Below are 18,948 nucleotides of genomic sequence, written 5' to 3'. Positions count from 1 at the left end.
GTAATACTATAATACTGACGATAATACAAAACAGGAGATGCGTACTAAACGTAACCAAAAAAACAATACTGCCTGATGACACAGGCTGCTGAGGGCTTATGAAGGGAGAGTAATCAGGGTGGTGATGACGTCCAGGTGTGTGTAATGATGGGGAGCAGATGTGCGCAATGGTTGCCAGGTGTGCACAATGTGGGTTGCCAGGACCTTGGTTAGTAGACCGGCGACGTCAAGCTCCGGAGGGAGGGAGCAGGAGTAGTCGTGACAGCTGGCATTCGCAGATTCTGCTTTTATGATCCTCGAGTTGCCGGCAACCTTTTCTTTGGAGTGCCAATTTCTCACCATTTCTACCGATCTGCGTGCCAGTTATAATTTCCATATGCAATTTTCGTGGAACAGTTTCATTTAATTTATAAATAAAGTCTTTATATCTCAAAATCATTAACATGTGGTTAAAAACTTCTTATGGATGTAAGACGGGTGAGTGAAATGAGTGAGGAGTCAAATGCAGAGAGCGAAATGAACGGGAAAACGCTTTAATGTCCTTCAAAACGTAACAGGTCCAAAACATGGGTGAATGCCCAAAACACTGGCGCTAAACAACCCCAAACTTGTTACAACACTGGACAGCGAAAACCCCAACAAAACACGATACATCACCAAACGTACAACCAACAAGCCCGCACAACACCAGCAGGCAAACGAACATAAATAACACCCATCCCAAACCCCAACAAGGATCGGTGAAAACAATTAGACAGAAACAAACGAAAAGGAAAAAGGGATCGGTGGCAGCTAGTAGACGGGACGACGACCGCCGAGCGCCACCCGAACAGGAAGGGGAGCCACCTTCGGGTATTCGTGACAATGGATCAAATCCCTTTAGCGGGATCGATTTGACAACATCCGGTGAAATGGCAGACCGCCAAAATCAAATAACTATAAAAATACTTTCATGAAATCACACATGCAATACACCAAATTAAAGCTACACTTGTTGTGAATCCAGCCGCAGTGTCAGGTTTCAAAAATGCTTTACGGCGAAAGCAAACCGTGCTATTATCTGAGGATAGCACCCTATCAAACAAAGACAGACAATCATAATTCAACCCGCCAGCCGATATAATTCATGCCTTACCTTTGACGAGCTTCTTCTGTTGGCACTCCAATATGTCCCATAAACATCACAAATGGTCCTTTTGTTCGATTAATTCCGGTCGTTATATATCCAAAATGTCCATTTATTGGCGCGTTTGATCCAGAAAAACACCGGTTCCAACTGACGCGCTACATGACTACAAAATCTCTCATAAGTTACCTGTAATCTTTGTCCAACATTTCAAAACTTCAGTAATACAACTTTAGGTATTTTTTAACCTTTCTAGGCCATGCGTTCCGCTAGCGGAACCCCTGACAACATTCCGTACAATAAGCAGCGGCGGGAATTCAAAAATATTTTTTAGAAATATGTACTTTTACACATAACAAGTCCATACCAGCAAATGAAAGATAAAACATCCTTGTTATCTACTGTCATGACGTTGGCCTGGGGGTAGGTTTATGACAGTCATAAATACCTCTTCCCCCTTTTCTCTCTCCTACTAATAATGATTGGTGACATAAGCTTGGCTTCTGCTCAAGCCAGGGGCCCGCCCCTGTGAAGAGAGACATGGGGTACAAACTTTCAGACACATCCGCCTCTCCTCCACTTACAACCATCTGACACAAAAATAGATCATTTCCTGGGCAAATTCCGGCCCATAGATACGGTCGATGTCAGAATGGTTCAGATAATAACTACATCTCTCTCCTTTTCCTCTCATGGCCTTTTATATTTTTATTTATTTATACATATATTTGTTTGCCTTCACCTCCCTTATCTCACCTCACTTGCTCACATTGTATATAGACTTATTTTTTTTTTCACTGTATTATTGACTATATGTTTGTTTTACTCCATGTGTAACTATGTGTTGTTGTATGTGTCGAACTGCTTTGCTTTATCTTGGCCAGGTCGCAATTGTAAATGAGAACGTGTTCTCAATTTGCCTACCTGGTTAAATAAAGGTTAAATAAATAAATAAATAAAATTGCTCATGCTGTAAACACAGTCCAGTTCAAAGTGAACGGCACAGATCCATATATGGCAATTATTTGTATATAGGTCTACTGCATCTCTGATTGGTTATTCCACAGCGCAGGGAGTCAGGAAGCAGGTSCAGAAGGTGAGTTTAATAATAATAAACATGACGATAATACAAAACAGGAGATGCGTACTAAACGTAACCAAAAAAACAATACTGCCTGATGACACAGGCTGCTGAGGGCTATATGAAGGGAGAGTAATCAGGGTGGTGATGACGTCCAGGTGTGTGTAATGATGGGGAGCAGATGTGCGCAATGGTTGCCAGGTGTGCACAATGTGGGTTGCCAGGACCTYTGGTTAGTAGACCGGCGACGTCAAGCTCCGGAGGGAGGGAGCAGGAGTAGTCGTGACAGCTGGCATTCGCAGATTCTGCTGTTATGATCCTCGAGTTGCCGGTAGGTAATAGGCTACACCAGGCAACCTTTTCCTTTTGGAGTGCCAATTTTCTTACCATTTCTACCGATCTGCGTGCCAGTTATAATTTCCATATGCAGATTTTCGTGGAACAGTTTCATTTAATTTATAATAAAGTCTTTATATCTCAAAATCATTAACATGTGGTTAAAAACTTCTTATGGATGTAACGACGGGTGAGTGAAATGAGTGAGGAGTCAAATGCAGAGAGCGAAATGAACGGGAAAACGCTTTAATGGACCCTTTCAGAACGTCCGCGAGCAGCCAGCAGATGGTCTAGCCGGATAGACATGTCAATCAGCTCATCCAAGCTGAGCGTAGTGTCCCGACAAGCCAGCTCCCTGCGGGCGTCCTCTCTTAGGCTACACCTGTAATGGTCTATCAGGGCCCTGTCGTTCCACCCTGCTCCAGCGGCCAAAGTCCGGAAGTCCAACGCAAAGTCCTGCGCGCTCCTCGTCCCCTGCCGGAGATGGAACAACCTCTCACCCGCCGCTCGGCCCTCCGGGGGGTGATCGAACAGTGACCCCTCGCTGAGTCGGGCCCGTTCCAGACGGCGTTGACTCACTCCAGGGCCCTACCCGTCAGGCAGGAGACGAGGACACTCACGCTCTCCTCGTCCGAGGGAGCAGGCCGAACGGTGGCCAGGTAGAGATCGAGTTGTAGCAGAAATCCCTGGCACCCTACCGCTGCTCCATCGTACTCCCTCGGAGGCGTGATGCGCAGAGTGCTGGCACCGGATCCCGCTGGAGGAGATGGTATAGTTGCTGGTGGGAGGGTAGGTGGGGTAGTAGGGAGACCACTCCTCTCCCAACGGACGAGAGGAGTGGACGTATGATGAAGGACTCTCTCCTCCATCGTGGGGAGAGGGGTGGTCGCTGCTCCTGCTGACTCCATCTGGAGGTGCGGGCTTCTGTAACGACGGGTGAGTGAAATGAGTGAGGAGTCAAATGCAGAGAGCGAAATGAACGGGAAAACGCTTTAATGTCCTTCAAAACGTAACAGGTCCAAAACATGGGTGAATGCCCAAAACACTGGCGCTAAACAAACCCCAAACCTCGTTACAACACTGGACAGCGAAAACCCCAAACAAAACACGATACATCACCAAACGTAACAACCAACAAGCCCGCACAAACACCAGCAGGCAAAACGAACATAAATAACACCCATCCCAAAACCCCAACAAGGATCGGGTGAAAACAATTAGACAGAAACAAACGAAAAGGAAAAAGGGATCGGTGGCAGCTAGTAGACCGGCGACGACGACCGCCGAGCGCCACCCGAACAGGAAGGGGAGCCACCTTCYGTGGTATTCGTGACAATGGATCAAATCCCTTTAGCGGGATCGATTTGACAACATCCGGTGAAATGGCAGACCGCCAAAATCAAATTAAATTACTATAAAAATTAAACTTTCATGAAATCTCACATGCAATACACCAAATTAAAGCTACACTTGTTGTGAATCCAGCCGTAGTGTCAGGTTTCAAAAATGCTTTACGGCGAAAGCAAACCGTGCTATTATCTGAGGATAGCACCCCATCAAACAAAGACAGACAATCATAATTCAACCCGCCAGCCGATATAATTCATGCCTTACCTTTGACGAGCTTCTTCTGTTGGCACTCCAATATGTCCCATAAACATCACAAATGGTCCTTTTGTTCGATTAATTCSGTCGTTATATATCCAAAATGTCCAGTTATTTGGCGCGTTTGATCCAGAAAAACACCGGTTCCAACTGAGGCTACATGACTACAAAATCTCTCATAAGTTACCTGTAAGCTTTGTCCAAACATTTCCAAAACTTTCATAATACAACTTTAGGTATTTTTTTACGTAAATTATCGATAAAATTTAAGACGGGATAAACAGCGTTCAATACCGGACGAAAACAAAGAAAGCATGTTCTAGGTCGCGCGCACCAAATCATTAGAGTGCACCTGGAGTGACACAGGAAAATAACAGGGCTACTTCTTAATTTCTCTAAAGAAAAACCTCAACCAATTTCTAAAGACTGTTGACATCTAGTGGAAGCTATAGGAACTGCAAGGATATTTCTATTAAAACGGCCTTGCCATAGAAACCCAATGGAAAACAGATTGACATCAAAAAATGTTTTCCCTGGATGGATTGTGCTTGGTGTTTCGCCTGCCAAATCAGTTCTGTTATACACAGACTTTATTCAAACAGTTTTAGAAACTTTAGAGTGTTTTCTATCCAAATCTACCAATTATATGCATATCCAAGCTTCTGGGCCTGAGTAGCAGGCAGTTTACTTTGGGCACACTTTTCATCCGGATGTGAAAATAGCGCCCCCAAGCCATAAGTTAATCAAAATTCTAAAACTTCTATTGCCATTGACAACTATGTAAAAATAGCCTACATAAAGACAACAAATAAAAACCTTGCAGCCTGCAGGTAGAAAATATCCTGCTAAAAGCAAATATCATAAATCACAAATCGCTTCGCATGGCTTGTCTGCAAGGAACTTGAAACATTGTATCAACTATTAACTTGGGTCCATCCATGAAGCTCACACTAGTAATTTGCAACATTGGATAAAATATTCTGGGCCCTCTATTTGCATCAGGGATAATAAGTAATCAGGTAGGCCTATTTTTGACGTTTCCACCGGATCAGAGCATTACTATTTTTTCACTTTCATGCTGAGTGGTTATCAAATAGGCTACATTGAGGAACTATTGTCATTCTCAATGGATCTAAAAACAGACTTTGTTTACTTGCTGTTTGAGGTGAGAGAAAAAAGTACTTTGTCTTAACTTACCACCACAGTGGAGCTTCTCAATCAGAAATAATATCAGATCCCCAAATGGCCACATTTATAGGCCTACATTTGCGCGCAGGCCAGGTAGCCTAGGCCTACTTCTATGCATAATCAGATGCGCGTCTTTACTCAACATTGACAGGAGCACTACAAACAAAAGACAATGAATAAAATTGACAACTCATAAATGGAATGAAAAAACAAAACTTGTTCCTCACAAGTGTACTGTAGCATCGGTTGTTGCGGTCTGCAAACATTGTGTCCACTACGACAATGATAACGGTAAAACACTATAATATATTTTTTAAATGAATTAACAGAAATTGCCGAAACCATACAAACATTGTAGATAAGAAATGATGGTAAATGTACTACTGGTGATACTGGTGTGCCATCCCCGCGGCCTTTGCAATGGATTAGTCCACTGAGACAGGCGTGAATCAGACAGGTGTCTCATTTGCCATAAAATACATCTCTCACACACACACTTCGGAAAGTATTCAGCCACCTTGACTTTTTCCACATTTTGTTATGTTACATCCTTTTTCTAAAATTGATTAAATATAATTTTTTCCTCAGCATTCTACACACAATACCCATAATGACAAAGCGAAAACAGTTTTTTATACATTTTTGTTTAAAAAAAGCTGAAATACCTTATTTACATAAGTATTCAGACCCTTTGCTATGAGACTCGAAATTGAGCTCAGGTGCATCCTGTTTCCATTGATAATACTTGATGTTTCTACAACTAAATTGGAGTCCACCTGTGGTAAATTCAATTGATTGGACATAATTTGGTAAGGCATACACCAGTCTATATAAGGTCTCACAGTTGACAGTGCATATCAGAGCAAAAACCAAGCCATGAGGTGGAAGGAATTGCCCATAGAGCTCCGAGACAGGATTGTGTCGAGGCACAGATCTGGGGAAGGGTACAAAACATTTCTGCATCATTGAAGGTCCCCAAGAACACAGTGGCCTCCATCATTCTTAAATGGAAGAAGTGTGGAACCACCAAAACTCTTGCTAGAGCTGGCCGCCGGGCCAAACTGAGCAATCGGGGAAGAAGGGCCTTGGTCAGGGAGGTCACCAAGAACCCTATGATCACTCTGACAGAGCTCCAAAGTTCCTCTGTGGAGATGGGAGAACCTCGCAGAAGGACAACCATCTCTACAGCATTCCACCAATCAGGCCTTTATGGAAGAGTTGTCAGACGGAAGCCACTCCTCAGTAAATGGCACATGACAGCCTGCTTGGAGTTTGCCAAAAGGCACCTAAAGACTCTCAGACCATGAGAGTCTCTGTTCTGACGCTGAATACCAAGCGTCACGTCTGGAGGAAACCTGGCACCATCCCTACGGTGAAGCATGGTGGTGGCAGCATCATGATGTGGGGATATTTTTCAGCGGCAGGGACTGGGAGACTAGTCAGGAGTGAGGCAAAGATAAACGGAGTAAAGTAAAGAGAGATCCTTGATGAAAACCTGCTCCAGAGCGCTCAGGATCTCAGACTGGGGCGAAGGTTCACCTTCCAACAGGACAACGACCCTAAGCATACAGCCAAGACAACACAGGAATGACTTCGGGACAAGTCTCTGACTGTCCTTGAATAGTCCAGCCAGAACCCTGACTTCAACCAGATTGAACATCTCTGGAGAGATCTGAAAATATCTGTGCAGCAACTCTCCCCATCAAAGCTGACAGAGTTTGAGAGGATCTGCAGAGAGGATTGGGAGAAACTCCCCAAATTCAGGTGTGCCAAGCTTGTAGCATCATACCCAAGAAGACTCGAGGCTGTAATCGATGCCAAAGGTGCTTCAACAAAGTACTGTGTAAAGGGTCTGAATACTTATGTAAATATGATATTTCAGTGTTAAATTAGTTATACATTTGCAAAAATGTCTAAAAACCTGTTTTTGCTTTGTCATTATGGGGTATTGTGTGTAGATTGATGGAGGGGGAAAAATATAATAAATTTTAGAAAAAGGCTGTAATGTAACAAAATGTCAAAGGGTCTGAATACTTTCCGAATACACTGTATATTTGCGACTGCTCGACCAAAAAAATCTTGGTCGACCAACAGCCCATCGACAAAACAATCGACAAAATTGTGTCAGCCCTAAAGTCAACACACCGATATTTTAGCAATAAAAAATGCTACATTTTCTCTAAGCCTCATATCAAAATGTGTAGAATAGCATGAGATTAGATAGAAAACTCCACATTTTTCTCTTTGCTTAATGGCAAAATGTTAACAAATTTCTGTCTATGCCACTGGTGATTTAATCCACAGGCTACATGTTTCACCTTGTTTGGTAATTGGCAATTTAGCGCTAGGTTCATTTGGCTGTAACAACGAAAAGGCATCATTCAGCAGGCATTTTGGTAGTGTCACGCCCTGACCATAGAGAGCCTTTTTATTCTCTATTTTGGTTAGGTCGGGGTGTGACTAGGTTGGGTAATCTAGGTATTTTTATTTTTATGTTGGCCTGGTATGGTTCCCAATCATAGGCAGCTGTTTAGCGTTGTCTCTGATTGGGGATCATATTTAGGCAGCCATTTCCCTGCTGTTTTTTTTGTGGGATCTTGTTTATGTGTAGTTGCCTGTGAGCACTCCATAGCTTCACGTATATTTTGCTTTTTATTGTTTTGTGCGTTTCACGTCAATAAATATGTGGAACCCATATCACGCTGCGCTTTGGTCCGAATGTTCTTACGACGATCGTGACAGGTCGGGTGAACATTATTTTGCCCAAACAGATTGTGAACCCAAATGTGTAACTGATTCTAGTGGGGGGGGGGACAATACGGTGCCTTCAGAAAGTATTCACACCCCTTGACTTTCTCCACATTTTGTTGCATTACAGCCTCACTTTAAAATGTATTACATGTAGATTTTTTTACACACACACACACACAATACCCCATAATGTCAAAGTGGAATTATGTTTTTCAAAAATGTTTGTCAATAAGTATTCAACCCCTTTGTTATGGCAAAGCTAAATAAGTTCAGGAGTAAAAATGTGCTTAACGAGTCACATAATAAGTTGCATGAACTAACTCTGTGTGCAATAGTAGTGTTTAACATAACTCTGTACCCCACACATGCTGTACAGTTATCTGTAAGGTCCCTCAGTCGAGCAGTGAATTTCAAACACAGATTCAACCACAAAGACCAGAGAGTTTTTCCAATTCCTCGCAAAGAAGGGCACCTATTCTGCCCTACAAAGCAGAAGAGCATTAACTGCACATTTGGTCAGAAATGTGTTATTGACATTTTTGATGGTGCTTTATCATGTGGAGAAATATCCTGCCTCCACTGTGTTGTTTTGGAGAAAAGGTTACAGTGAAACCACAGAAAAAAATCAGTAACAAAAACCATCACTCACTTCAGTTACTGCCTTTAACCTTGGTTTCACCGAGATTTGGGCTGCAGTTACTACGGTTGACCTAGTTATTATTTATTGTTGTTTGCTGATACAAGTTTCAAACTATATAACACTGACAGCCACATACAAATAAATCTATGAGCACATGTTTTGTAAAAAAAAACTATCATAATGGACATGTATTCCAGTGGGTGTACCAAGCAAGAAGGCAGTAACTGCTGTCTAGGGTCAAAGGTCATGTCAGAGGTCAATATGAATGAAAAATGACATAGTAAGACAACAGATAACTACATCTCCAATGATCAGACTACAATTCATTTGGCTGGAAAATGTAAAAATGTTTAAGTCCTTTTTCTCAGTTTCAATCTATGAGCAGTCCCTGCTCTTTTACTTGGTAGGGCAGTATCGGTAGATGGGTAAAAAAACATTTAATATCCCTTTGAGCATGGTGAAGTTATAAATTACACTTTGGATGGTGTATGAATAGACCCATTCGCTACAAAGATACAGGCATCCTTCCTAACTCAATTGCCAGAGAGGAAGGAAACCGCTCAGGGATTTCACCATGAGGCCAATGGTCACTTTATAACAGTTAGAGTTGAATGGCTGTGATTGGAGAAAACTGAGGATGGATCAACAACATTGTAGTTACTCTACAATACTAACCAAATTGACTGAGTGAAAAGAAGGAAGCCTGTACAGAATACAAATATTCCAAAACATGAATCCTGTTGCCAACAAGGCACCAAAGTAATACTGCAAAATATGTAGCAAAGCTATACTGAAATGCCCCTTTCCTCAAATAACCTCTTTTGCTGCTAGGCAAAAATGGTAGGCATAAATGCAGAAGAGCTTGCCTATGCAGAGTAAGATGATGGCAAGGTTTTGCAAATCAGCCTCAACCACCTGAAAATCAAATGAATATCAATTTTTCTTCAAAAAGGCTTTACAGCGAAAGCACAACATATGATTATGTTAGGTCAGAGCCAAGTCAAAAAATCACACAGACATTTTTCCAGACAAAGTTAGGAGTCACAAAAAGCAGAAATATTGATAAAATGAATCACTAACCTTTGATGATCTCCATCAGATGACACTCATAGGACATCATGTTACACAATACATGTATGTTTTGTTCGATAATGTGCATATTTATATCCAAAAATCTGTTTACATTGGCGCGTTACGTGCAGTAATGTTTTGATTCCAAAACATCCGGTGATTTTGCAGATAGCCACATCAAATCCCAGAAATACTCATAATAAACATTGATAAAAGATATAAGTGTTATTCACAGAATTAAAGATAGACTTCTCCTTAATGAAACCACTGTGTGAGATTTCAAAAAAACTTTACGGAAAAAGCATAATCTGAGTACGGCGCTCAGAGCCCAATCCAGCCAAGGAAATATCCGCCATGTTGGAGTCAACAGAAGTTAGAAATAACATTATAAATATTCACTTACCTTTGATGATCTTCATCAGAATGCACTCCCAGGAATCCCAGTTCGACAATAAATGACTGATTTGTTCCATAAAGTCCATAATTTATGTCCAAATAGCCACTTGTTGTTAGCGTGTTCAGCCCAGTAATCCATCTTCATGAGGCGCGAGCACTGCGTCCAGACAAAAACTCGAAAAGTTCTGTTACAGGTCGTAGAAACATGTCAAACGATGTATGGAATCAATCTTTAGGATGTTTTTAACATAAACCTTCAATAATGTTCCAACCGGAGAATTCCATTGTCTGTAGAAAAGCACTGGAACGAGAGCTAACTCTGTCGGGACTGCGCGTCACGAGCCTGAGACACTCTGCCAGACCCATGACTCATTCAGCTCCCATTCCCCCCTCCTTTATAGCAGAAGCCTGAAACAAGTTTCTAAAGAAGGTTGACATCTAGTGGAAGCCTTAGGAAGTGCAACTTGACCCCATAGACACTGTGTATTCAGTAGGCTAAGCTTTGAAAAACTACAAACCTCAGATTTCCAACTTCCTGGTTGGATTTTTCTCAGGCTTTCGCCTGCCATATGAGTTCTGTTATAATCACAGACATCATTCAAACAGTTTTAGAAACTTCAGAGTGTTTTCTATCCAATACTATTAATAATATGCAGATATTAGCATCTGGGACAGAGTAGCAGGCAGTTTACTCTGGGCACGCATTTCATCCAAAAGTGAAAATGCTGCCCCCTATCCCAAACAGGTTAATGTATTTCGCCTTTGAATTGTCTCGCTGAAATTCTTACTCTTTCAAATGACTGCTCGACTTGAACTTGTTTAGTTGTTGGAAGGGTGCGTGTCACGCCCTGGCCTTAGTATTCTTTGTTTTCTTTATTATTTTAGTTAGGTCAGGGTGTGACATGGGAAGTTTGTGTGTTTTGTCTAGGTTAGGGTGTGTGTATTGTTTAGGGGTTTTGTATAGTGTATGGGGTTGTGTTCAGGGAGAGGTCTAGGAAAGTCTATGGTTGCCTGGTTTGGTTCTCAATCAGAGACAGCTGGTTATTGTTGTCTCTGATTGGGACATATTTAAGGCAGCCATAGGCTTTAGGTGATTGTGGGAAATTGTCTATGTCTATGTGTTCATGTTTTGCACTTAGTCGTTTATAGTTCACGTTTGTCTATTTGTTGTTTTGTTTTATTTTTTCTTTTCTTAAATAAGAGAAGATGTATTTTTCACACGCTGCGCCTTGGTCTTTCTCTCACCGCAAGCACGATCGTGACAGTGCGCTTATATTTTTCTGCTATGTTATAAGTAGTCGCTGAACGTCTGGGGGTGATGCCACTTTCAAATGAGTAATTAGGTTTGTGGTATTGAAAGATTCCACCTTCTCCCCTCCTCGGGAAATATTGTCACGCCTGCTCCCACTCTCCCTCCCTGGTGCTTGAGGGTGCCAGGCTGCCTTTCATTACTCACACCTGTCACCATCATTGGGACTCACCTGGACTCCTTCACGTTTTGATTGCCTTCCCTATATCTGTCTGTTTCTTCTGTTTCATCCATGTCAGCATTATTGTCGTTTCCATTTCCCCGTCCAAACACTGTCTGTTCTCTTCATGTCCGTGGTTATTAAATGTTCACTCCCTGTACTGCTTCTCGTCTCCAACGTGGATCCTTACAATAATAGCAGCTCAAACATTGCATATGGCTTTTTTGTTATCTTCCTTTGAAACTTCAAAATAAATCCACACAGCTACATTGTGGGCTAGGTTAGGAATGCTGTGTTGCACGTGTAATGCTGTATTTTCATTACATCATTACATCCTCTACCTAAGTTATACAGGTATTTTGCAAACTGCAGAATGCAGAATGTTTTTTTGGACAGCAGTGCTTCTTCTGTGTGTCCTCCTATGAACACCATCTTTGTTAGTGTTTGATGTACTGTAGACTCGTCAACAGAGATGTTAGCATGTTCCAGAAATTTCTGTAAGTCTTAGTACTGACACTCTAAGATTCTTCTTAACCTCATTGAGCATTCTGTGCTTGTCTCTTGCAGTCATCTTTCAGTATTTCTTTTCCTATTCTCTATTATATTAGCACAGAGCTGAACTTTCTCCATTTATAGTCAACAAGCCTACCAGACGAGCTAAACTACTTCTATGCTCACTTTGAGGCAAATAACACTGAAACATGCATGAGAGCACCAGCTGTTCCGGAAGACTGTGTGATCACGCTCTCTGCAGCCAAATTGAGTAAGACCTTTAAATAGGTCAACATTCACAAGGCCGCAGGGCCAGACTGATTACCAGGACGTGTACTGCGAGAATGCGCTGACAAGTGACTTCACTGACATTTTCAACCCCTCCCTGTCTGAGTCTGTAATACCAACATGTTTTAAGCAGACCACCATAGTGCCTGTGCCCAAGAACTTCTAGGTAACCTGCCCAAATGACTACCGACCCGTAGCACTCATCTCTGTAGCCATGAAGTGCTTTGAAAGGCTGGTCATGGCTCACATCAACACCATCATCCCAGAAACCCTAGACCCACTCCAATTTGCATACCGCCCTAACAGATCCAAAGATGATGCAATCTCTATTGAACTCCACACTGCCCTTTCCCACCTGGACAAAAGGAACACCTATGTGAGAATGCTATTCATTGACTACAGCTCAGCGTTCAACACCATAGTACCCTCAAAGCTCATCACTAAGCAATGGACCCTGGGACTAAACACCGCCCTCTGCAACTGGATCCTGCCCCCAGGTGGCAAGGGTAGGTAACAACACATCCGCCACGCTGATCCTCAACTCAGGGGTGCGTGCTCAGTCCCCTCCTGTACTCCCTGTTCACTCATGACTGCACGSCCAGGCACGACTCTAACACCATCATTAAATTTGCTGATGACACAACAGTTGTAGGCCTGATTACCGACAACGACGAGACAGCTTATAGGGAGGAGGTCAGAGACCTGGCTGTACGGTGCCAGGACAACAACCTCTCCCTCAACGTGATCAAGACAAAGGAGATGATTGTGGACTACAAGAAACGAGGACTGGGCACTCCCCTATTCTCATTGATGGGGCTGCAGTGGATCAGGTTGAGAGTTTCAAGTTCCTTGGTGTCCACATCACCAACAAACTAACATGGTCCAAGCACACCAAGACAGTCGTGAATAGGGCACGACAAAACCTATTCCCCCTCGGGTGACTGAAAATATGTGGCATGGGTCCTCAGATCCTCAAAAGGTTCTACAGCTGCACCATCGAGAGCATTCTGACTGGTTGTATCGCTGCCTGGTATGGCAACTGCTCGGCCTCCGACCGCAAGGCACTAGAGAGCGTAGTGAGTACAGCCCAGTACATCACTGGGGCAAAAGCTTCCTGCCATCCAAGACCTCTATACCAGTCACATGGAAGCAATAAGGTAAGAGGGGGTATGGTATATGGCCAATATACCACGGCTATTGGCTGTTCTTAGGCACGATGCATCGCGGAGTCATTGAGAGCCACTCTTAAATGTTCTGCTGGTTGGCCTGTTATCTGTAATGAAATGTCCTTCATGTGCTTGCTCAAAGCACAAAATAGCAAGCACACACATTTTCTTTGGAAAATGTCCTTGTCTATTTCATAGTAGGACGTACACAACCGCAGACCACCTGTAACCACGCTAGCCCAGGACTTCCACATCCGGCTTCTTCACCTGCGGGATCTGAGGAATATTTATATCTGTAATAAAGCCCTTTTGTGTGGAGAAACTCATTCTGATTTGCTTTGCCTAGCTCCCCAATGGGTGGGCCTATGCCCTGCCCTCCCAGACCCACCCCTGTCCAGTCATGTGAAATCCATAGATTAGGGCCCAATGAATTTATTTAAATTGATTGATAAATCAGTAAAATCGTTGAACTTGTTGCATTTTGCGTTTCTATTGTTGTTCAGTATAGTTGTTTAAGGTCATACAAAGACAGGGTGCAGTATCTGCATTTTATGGGTCATAGGTCAAATCAGTGGTCATGGTTGATATGCATAACACATTACTTCATAATAAGATAATACATCAGTGCATTATCACATATCTACCTACAACATGCTGAATTTGGCTGGACAGCAAATACACTTTAATCCATTTTTCTCAGTTTCACTGTTTGCATAGTTACTGCTCTTTGCCTTTGTAGGGCATCATAGTGAAAGCCATATTAGGGGAGCAGCTCATATTATTCCCTATATAGTGCACTACTTTTTTACCAGATCCCTATTTTTAAATAGGGTGCCCTTTGGGACATAGACACTGTTCCCTCCTTGCCTGCTTCATTCGTCACATACTTACTTTCTGTATTAATCATTCACTTGCTGTGTTTTGTATTAATGTTAGCACACACTCTTTCTGTTTCTCTTTCTAGAAGACCAATGTCCCGCGAGCTCACTGCAATAAAATTATCATGCTGTTCACTGATGGAGGAGAGYATCGAGCTCAGGACATCTTTGAGCAGTACAACTGGCCCAACAAAACGGTCCGTTTCTCAGAAACTAAACACARACACAAAACACATAAGCTGACATTTCAATCACTATTTCATTGGTAACTTCATTCTTGGAATCCATAAATGRYTCACTAGGGTTTAAAAAATTCCTCCTGCTTATTTCCTCCTGATTACAGGAATCTTCCAAATGGGATTTCTGGTCAAAGGATACCACAATGGATATCACAGTTGGCRGTGTATCTCTGTGTTAATGTCCCAGAATAAAGATGAATGGGTTCTTTGAATTCTCTTTCTCCTAAGGTGCGGGTCTTTACATTCTCTGTGGGGCAGCACAACTATGATGTCACACCCTTGCAATGGATAGCGTGTGCCAATAAAGGTGAGTGGGATCTGTGCAGGGCTATTTTTCCTAACCATCAGTGAAGATCCCTCTTGTCCAAAAATAGATGCAGTAGGGAGTTGTAACAAAATTGCCTTTTTCATTTCCTTGTGCCCTCATAAACATGACACTTGTCTGCTTAAGAGAAGTTACTGTAGTCTTTCAGTTTATAACCCTTAGCCTAGTTTATAAGCGCCTGATACACAACCTCCATCTTCACTCTCCCTCATCTGTGCCATAATTGTGAGCTCTGTTTCTCATCCTATCTCTCTTTTTATCCCCCTCTCTCTCTCTCTCTCTGCTCTCCCTCTAGGTTTCTATTTTGAGATCCGCTCCATCTGTGCCATAATCATTAACACCCAGGTGGGTTTGTCTAGTGCCTCTTACACAGCTGATCCTGGGTCAGCCAGTTCTCCTCCTGGCACTGCTTCCTGGAATTGTTTGCTATTCCTGTGTGTTGTTACCAGGAGTACCTGGATGTGCTGGGCCGCCCCATGGTCCTGGCAGGCAGCCGTGCCAAGCAGGTTCAGTGGACCAATGTCTATCAGGATGCCTTGGTGAGGTCACCTAGCTCAGAAKATTCAGCTATARCTAATCTATAGCCTGAATGCCAYTCTGTTTGTGCTATCATGCCAACTTCATTGCAGTCAGTCGCTGTTTGGTATGACATTGAGTGACAAGGAGTTGGCATGACAGCACAAACAGACTGGCACTCATGCTAATTCATCTACATTGGACTTAAAGGGCGACTGCATGTCCTGCTTTGGCCAAATTCTTGTCGTCAGGTTTGCTTGATTATGAGCTAGCTAGCTAATGTTAGCTAGCAGGGATAAAACCTTTCTTCAGGTTCAACGATAGCTATGCAAWTCTATCTCTGACATTACCAATAAGCAAGAGGCTATGTATTTAGCTAGTTACACCACAGTATCACAGCCTAGTATCATAGCGGCATAACCTACAATGACATGTAGCTGTTTGACGGTTGACAGCCCAAGAAGAAACTAGTCGGATGTAATCCATATCCTGGCCATCTGCCCAAGATTTCTGGAAGCCCATTTTCTCTAGAGCAGCTACTAACCACACGTCTTGTCTGGGGATGAGGTTCCAGTGGGCGAGTTCGTTTTGCGCAGTGGTGGAAAAAGTAGGCTACCCAATTTTTTATACATGAGTAAACGTAAAGATACCTTGATAGAAAATGACTCAAGTAAAAGTGAAAGTCACCCAGCAAAATACTACTTGAGTAAAAGTCTAAAAGTAATTGGTTTTAAATATACTTAAGTTTAAAAAGTAAATGTAATTGCTAAATATAAAATGTATCAAAAGTAGAAATAATTTCACATTCTTTATATTAAGCAAACCAGACGGCACCATTTTCTTGTTTTTTAAATTTACGGATAGCCAGGCTCACACTCCAACACTCAGACATCATTTACAAATGAAGCATTTTTGTTTAGTGAGACCACCAGATCAGTGGCAGTAGGCATGACCAGGAATGTTCTCTTGATAAATGTGTGAATTGGACCATTTTCCTGTCCTGCTACTTTTGGTTTGGTTTGCTGCTATTGTTGTTGTTTGCTTGGGACAGCGTTTCCTCTCCTTGTGCGCAGTCGTCCATGTCACCTCGTGTTTTGTACAGACGGAAGAAGGCCAACGTTGTACAACATTTTGTCTGCTACATGAAAAAAATTATCTCTAAATGTTTATATATGATATTTGGTGATTAAATGCTATTGATATTTTTCACTGTAGCTCTTTGTGATTTGTGTCCCTTTGATTTAATACTATTGTGGTGTGCAGTGCATTTGATAACTTCTGTTTTATAGTACTGTAAGTTTTATGACTAACCTCCACAATTGAAATATTATACACACAGTGTACAAAACATTAAGGACACCTTCCTAATATTAAGTTGCACCCCCTTTCCCACCCCCCTCTTTTCCCTTAGAACAGCAAGGTGTCGAAAGCGTTTGACAGTGATGCTGGTCCATGTTGACTCCAATGCTTCCCACAGTTGTGTCAAGTTGGCTGGATGTCCTTTGGGTGGTGGACCATTCTTGATACACACGGAAAACTGTTGAGCGTGAAAAACACAGCAACGTTGCATTTCTTGACAAAAACCGGTGCGCCTGGCACCTACTACCAGACCTCATTCAAAGGCACTTAAATACTTAGTCTTGCCCATTCACCCTCTGAATGGCACACATACACAATCCGTGTCTCAATAGTCTCAAGGCTTAAAAATCCTTCACTAACCTGTCTCCTCCTCTTCATCTACACTGTGACATCAATAAGGGATCATAGCTTTCACATGGATTCACCTGGGCAGTCTATGTCATGGAAAAAGCAAACGTCCTTAATGTTTTGTATACTCAGTGCATACATACATACTCTTAGAATGGCAGACTAAGGCCTAGTTTTCTGTGACATTTTAGAGGCAGAAAGTATATTCATACTTTCTGCCTCTAAAATGTCACAGAAAACTAGGCCTTTAGGAAGGCCCCACTCACACACACCCATGAAGAAGTTTTACTTACACTCACTTGGAGCACAAAGAAGAACGAACAGAGAAAAATTGACAATGCCTTAGAAAATTTAAAAAAGAAGAAGAAATTCATTGGGACTGGAATTTATTAAAATAATAATTAAAGTTATGTTGAATGTTAAAGGTTGACTTAAGTAATATAGTAAAATGGTTAAGGATGAGATGTTGGTTTTAAGGTACAGTATATTTGGACTATGTCTATTAGGCTTGGAGGATAAGGTCTTAGGAGGTTGATAGTGATACGTTAGAATGTTGAAATAAGAGAATGGTGGGATGTTGGATGTTTAAGATGTAACTGGAGAAATAGAATTAGGTTAGAGTGAGATTAGAATTGAGMGAAATTAGAATAGTCAAGGGAATAAGAAGTGTTAATGTTTAAAACTAGTAATGGTGATGATATGTAGCTAAAAGTATATTAAGGGTGCAAGCTTGACCGAGAACCACCCCTAGCCAGCATAGACTGTTAGAAGGAGGCAGGAAATCCTGTGGATGTGAGGGGGAGGATCTTGTGGTTTTAGAATGCCTAGAGTGAAAGTAAAAGTGGGGGTTAGTGGGGGCTGAAAAATAGTTTGCTGATGCAAGTGCAAAAATAGGTGTTAGGCCTGAGAATAATAGATAGAATGATAGGGGTGGGGTAGGACCACAGATACAGTGCATTCGGAAAATATTCAGACCCCTTCACTTTTTACACATTTTTGTTGTAAGCCTTATTTTAAAAAAAGGATTAAAAGAAAAACATTTCCTCATCAATCTACCACAATATCCATAATGACAAAGCAAAAGCTGTTAGAAAAAAAAAATGCTTGCAAACTGAAATATCTAATTTACATAAGTAGTTAGACCCAGTACTTTGTTAAAACACCTTTGGCAGCGATTACAGCCCCGAGTCTTCTTGGGTATGACGCTACAAGCTTGGGGTCTGAATACTGTTAAACAAATATATTTTAGATTCCTTCAAGACAGTTGGAAAAGCATTCCTCATGAAACTGGTTGAGAGAATGCCAAGACTGTCACAAGCTGTCATCAAGGCAAAGTGTGGCACTTTGAGGAACCTAAAATCTATTTAATTGTTTAACACTTGTTTGGTTACTACATGATTCCATATGTGTTATTATAGTTTCGATATCTTCACTATTATTCTACAATGTAGAAAATAGAACAAATAAAGAAATGAGTAGGTGTGTCCAAACTTTTGACTGATACTAATATATATATATATATATATATATAATATATATATATATATATATATATATATAATACACACATATATATATATATATATATATATATATATATAACAATATAATATATATACAATCAACATACATACACACACATAGATAGATACATATATACTTACATAGATACAT

The 18,948-nt window shown here is 41.7% G+C and overlaps 1 protein-coding gene across 1 annotated transcript in view; it reads left to right on the top strand.

The window, feature by feature from the left end:
• LOC111978924 (voltage-dependent calcium channel subunit alpha-2/delta-2-like) overlaps window positions 1–16,683 on the top strand; it is a 22,155-nt gene extending 5,472 nt beyond the window's left edge. The window contains exons 2-5 of the mRNA XM_024009173.3: window positions 14,574–14,684; window positions 14,955–15,033; window positions 15,347–15,396; window positions 15,501–16,683. Coding sequence (XP_023864941.1) covers window positions 14,574–14,684; window positions 14,955–15,033; window positions 15,347–15,396; window positions 15,501–15,635 — 375 coding nt within the window. The 3' untranslated portion in view covers window positions 15,636–16,683. The remainder of the gene's footprint in view (window positions 1–14,573; window positions 14,685–14,954; window positions 15,034–15,346; window positions 15,397–15,500) is intronic.
• Window positions 16,684–18,948: the final 2,265 nt, after the last annotated feature.

The sequence above is a fragment of the Salvelinus sp. IW2-2015 genome, linkage group LG19, assembly GCF_002910315.2.
Source record: "Salvelinus sp. IW2-2015 linkage group LG19, ASM291031v2, whole genome shotgun sequence".
Taxonomy (NCBI): Eukaryota; Metazoa; Chordata; class Actinopteri; order Salmoniformes; family Salmonidae; genus Salvelinus; species Salvelinus sp. IW2-2015.
The sequence above is the reverse complement of the archived record's forward strand: the minus strand, read 5'-3'. Positions and strand labels throughout refer to the sequence as shown.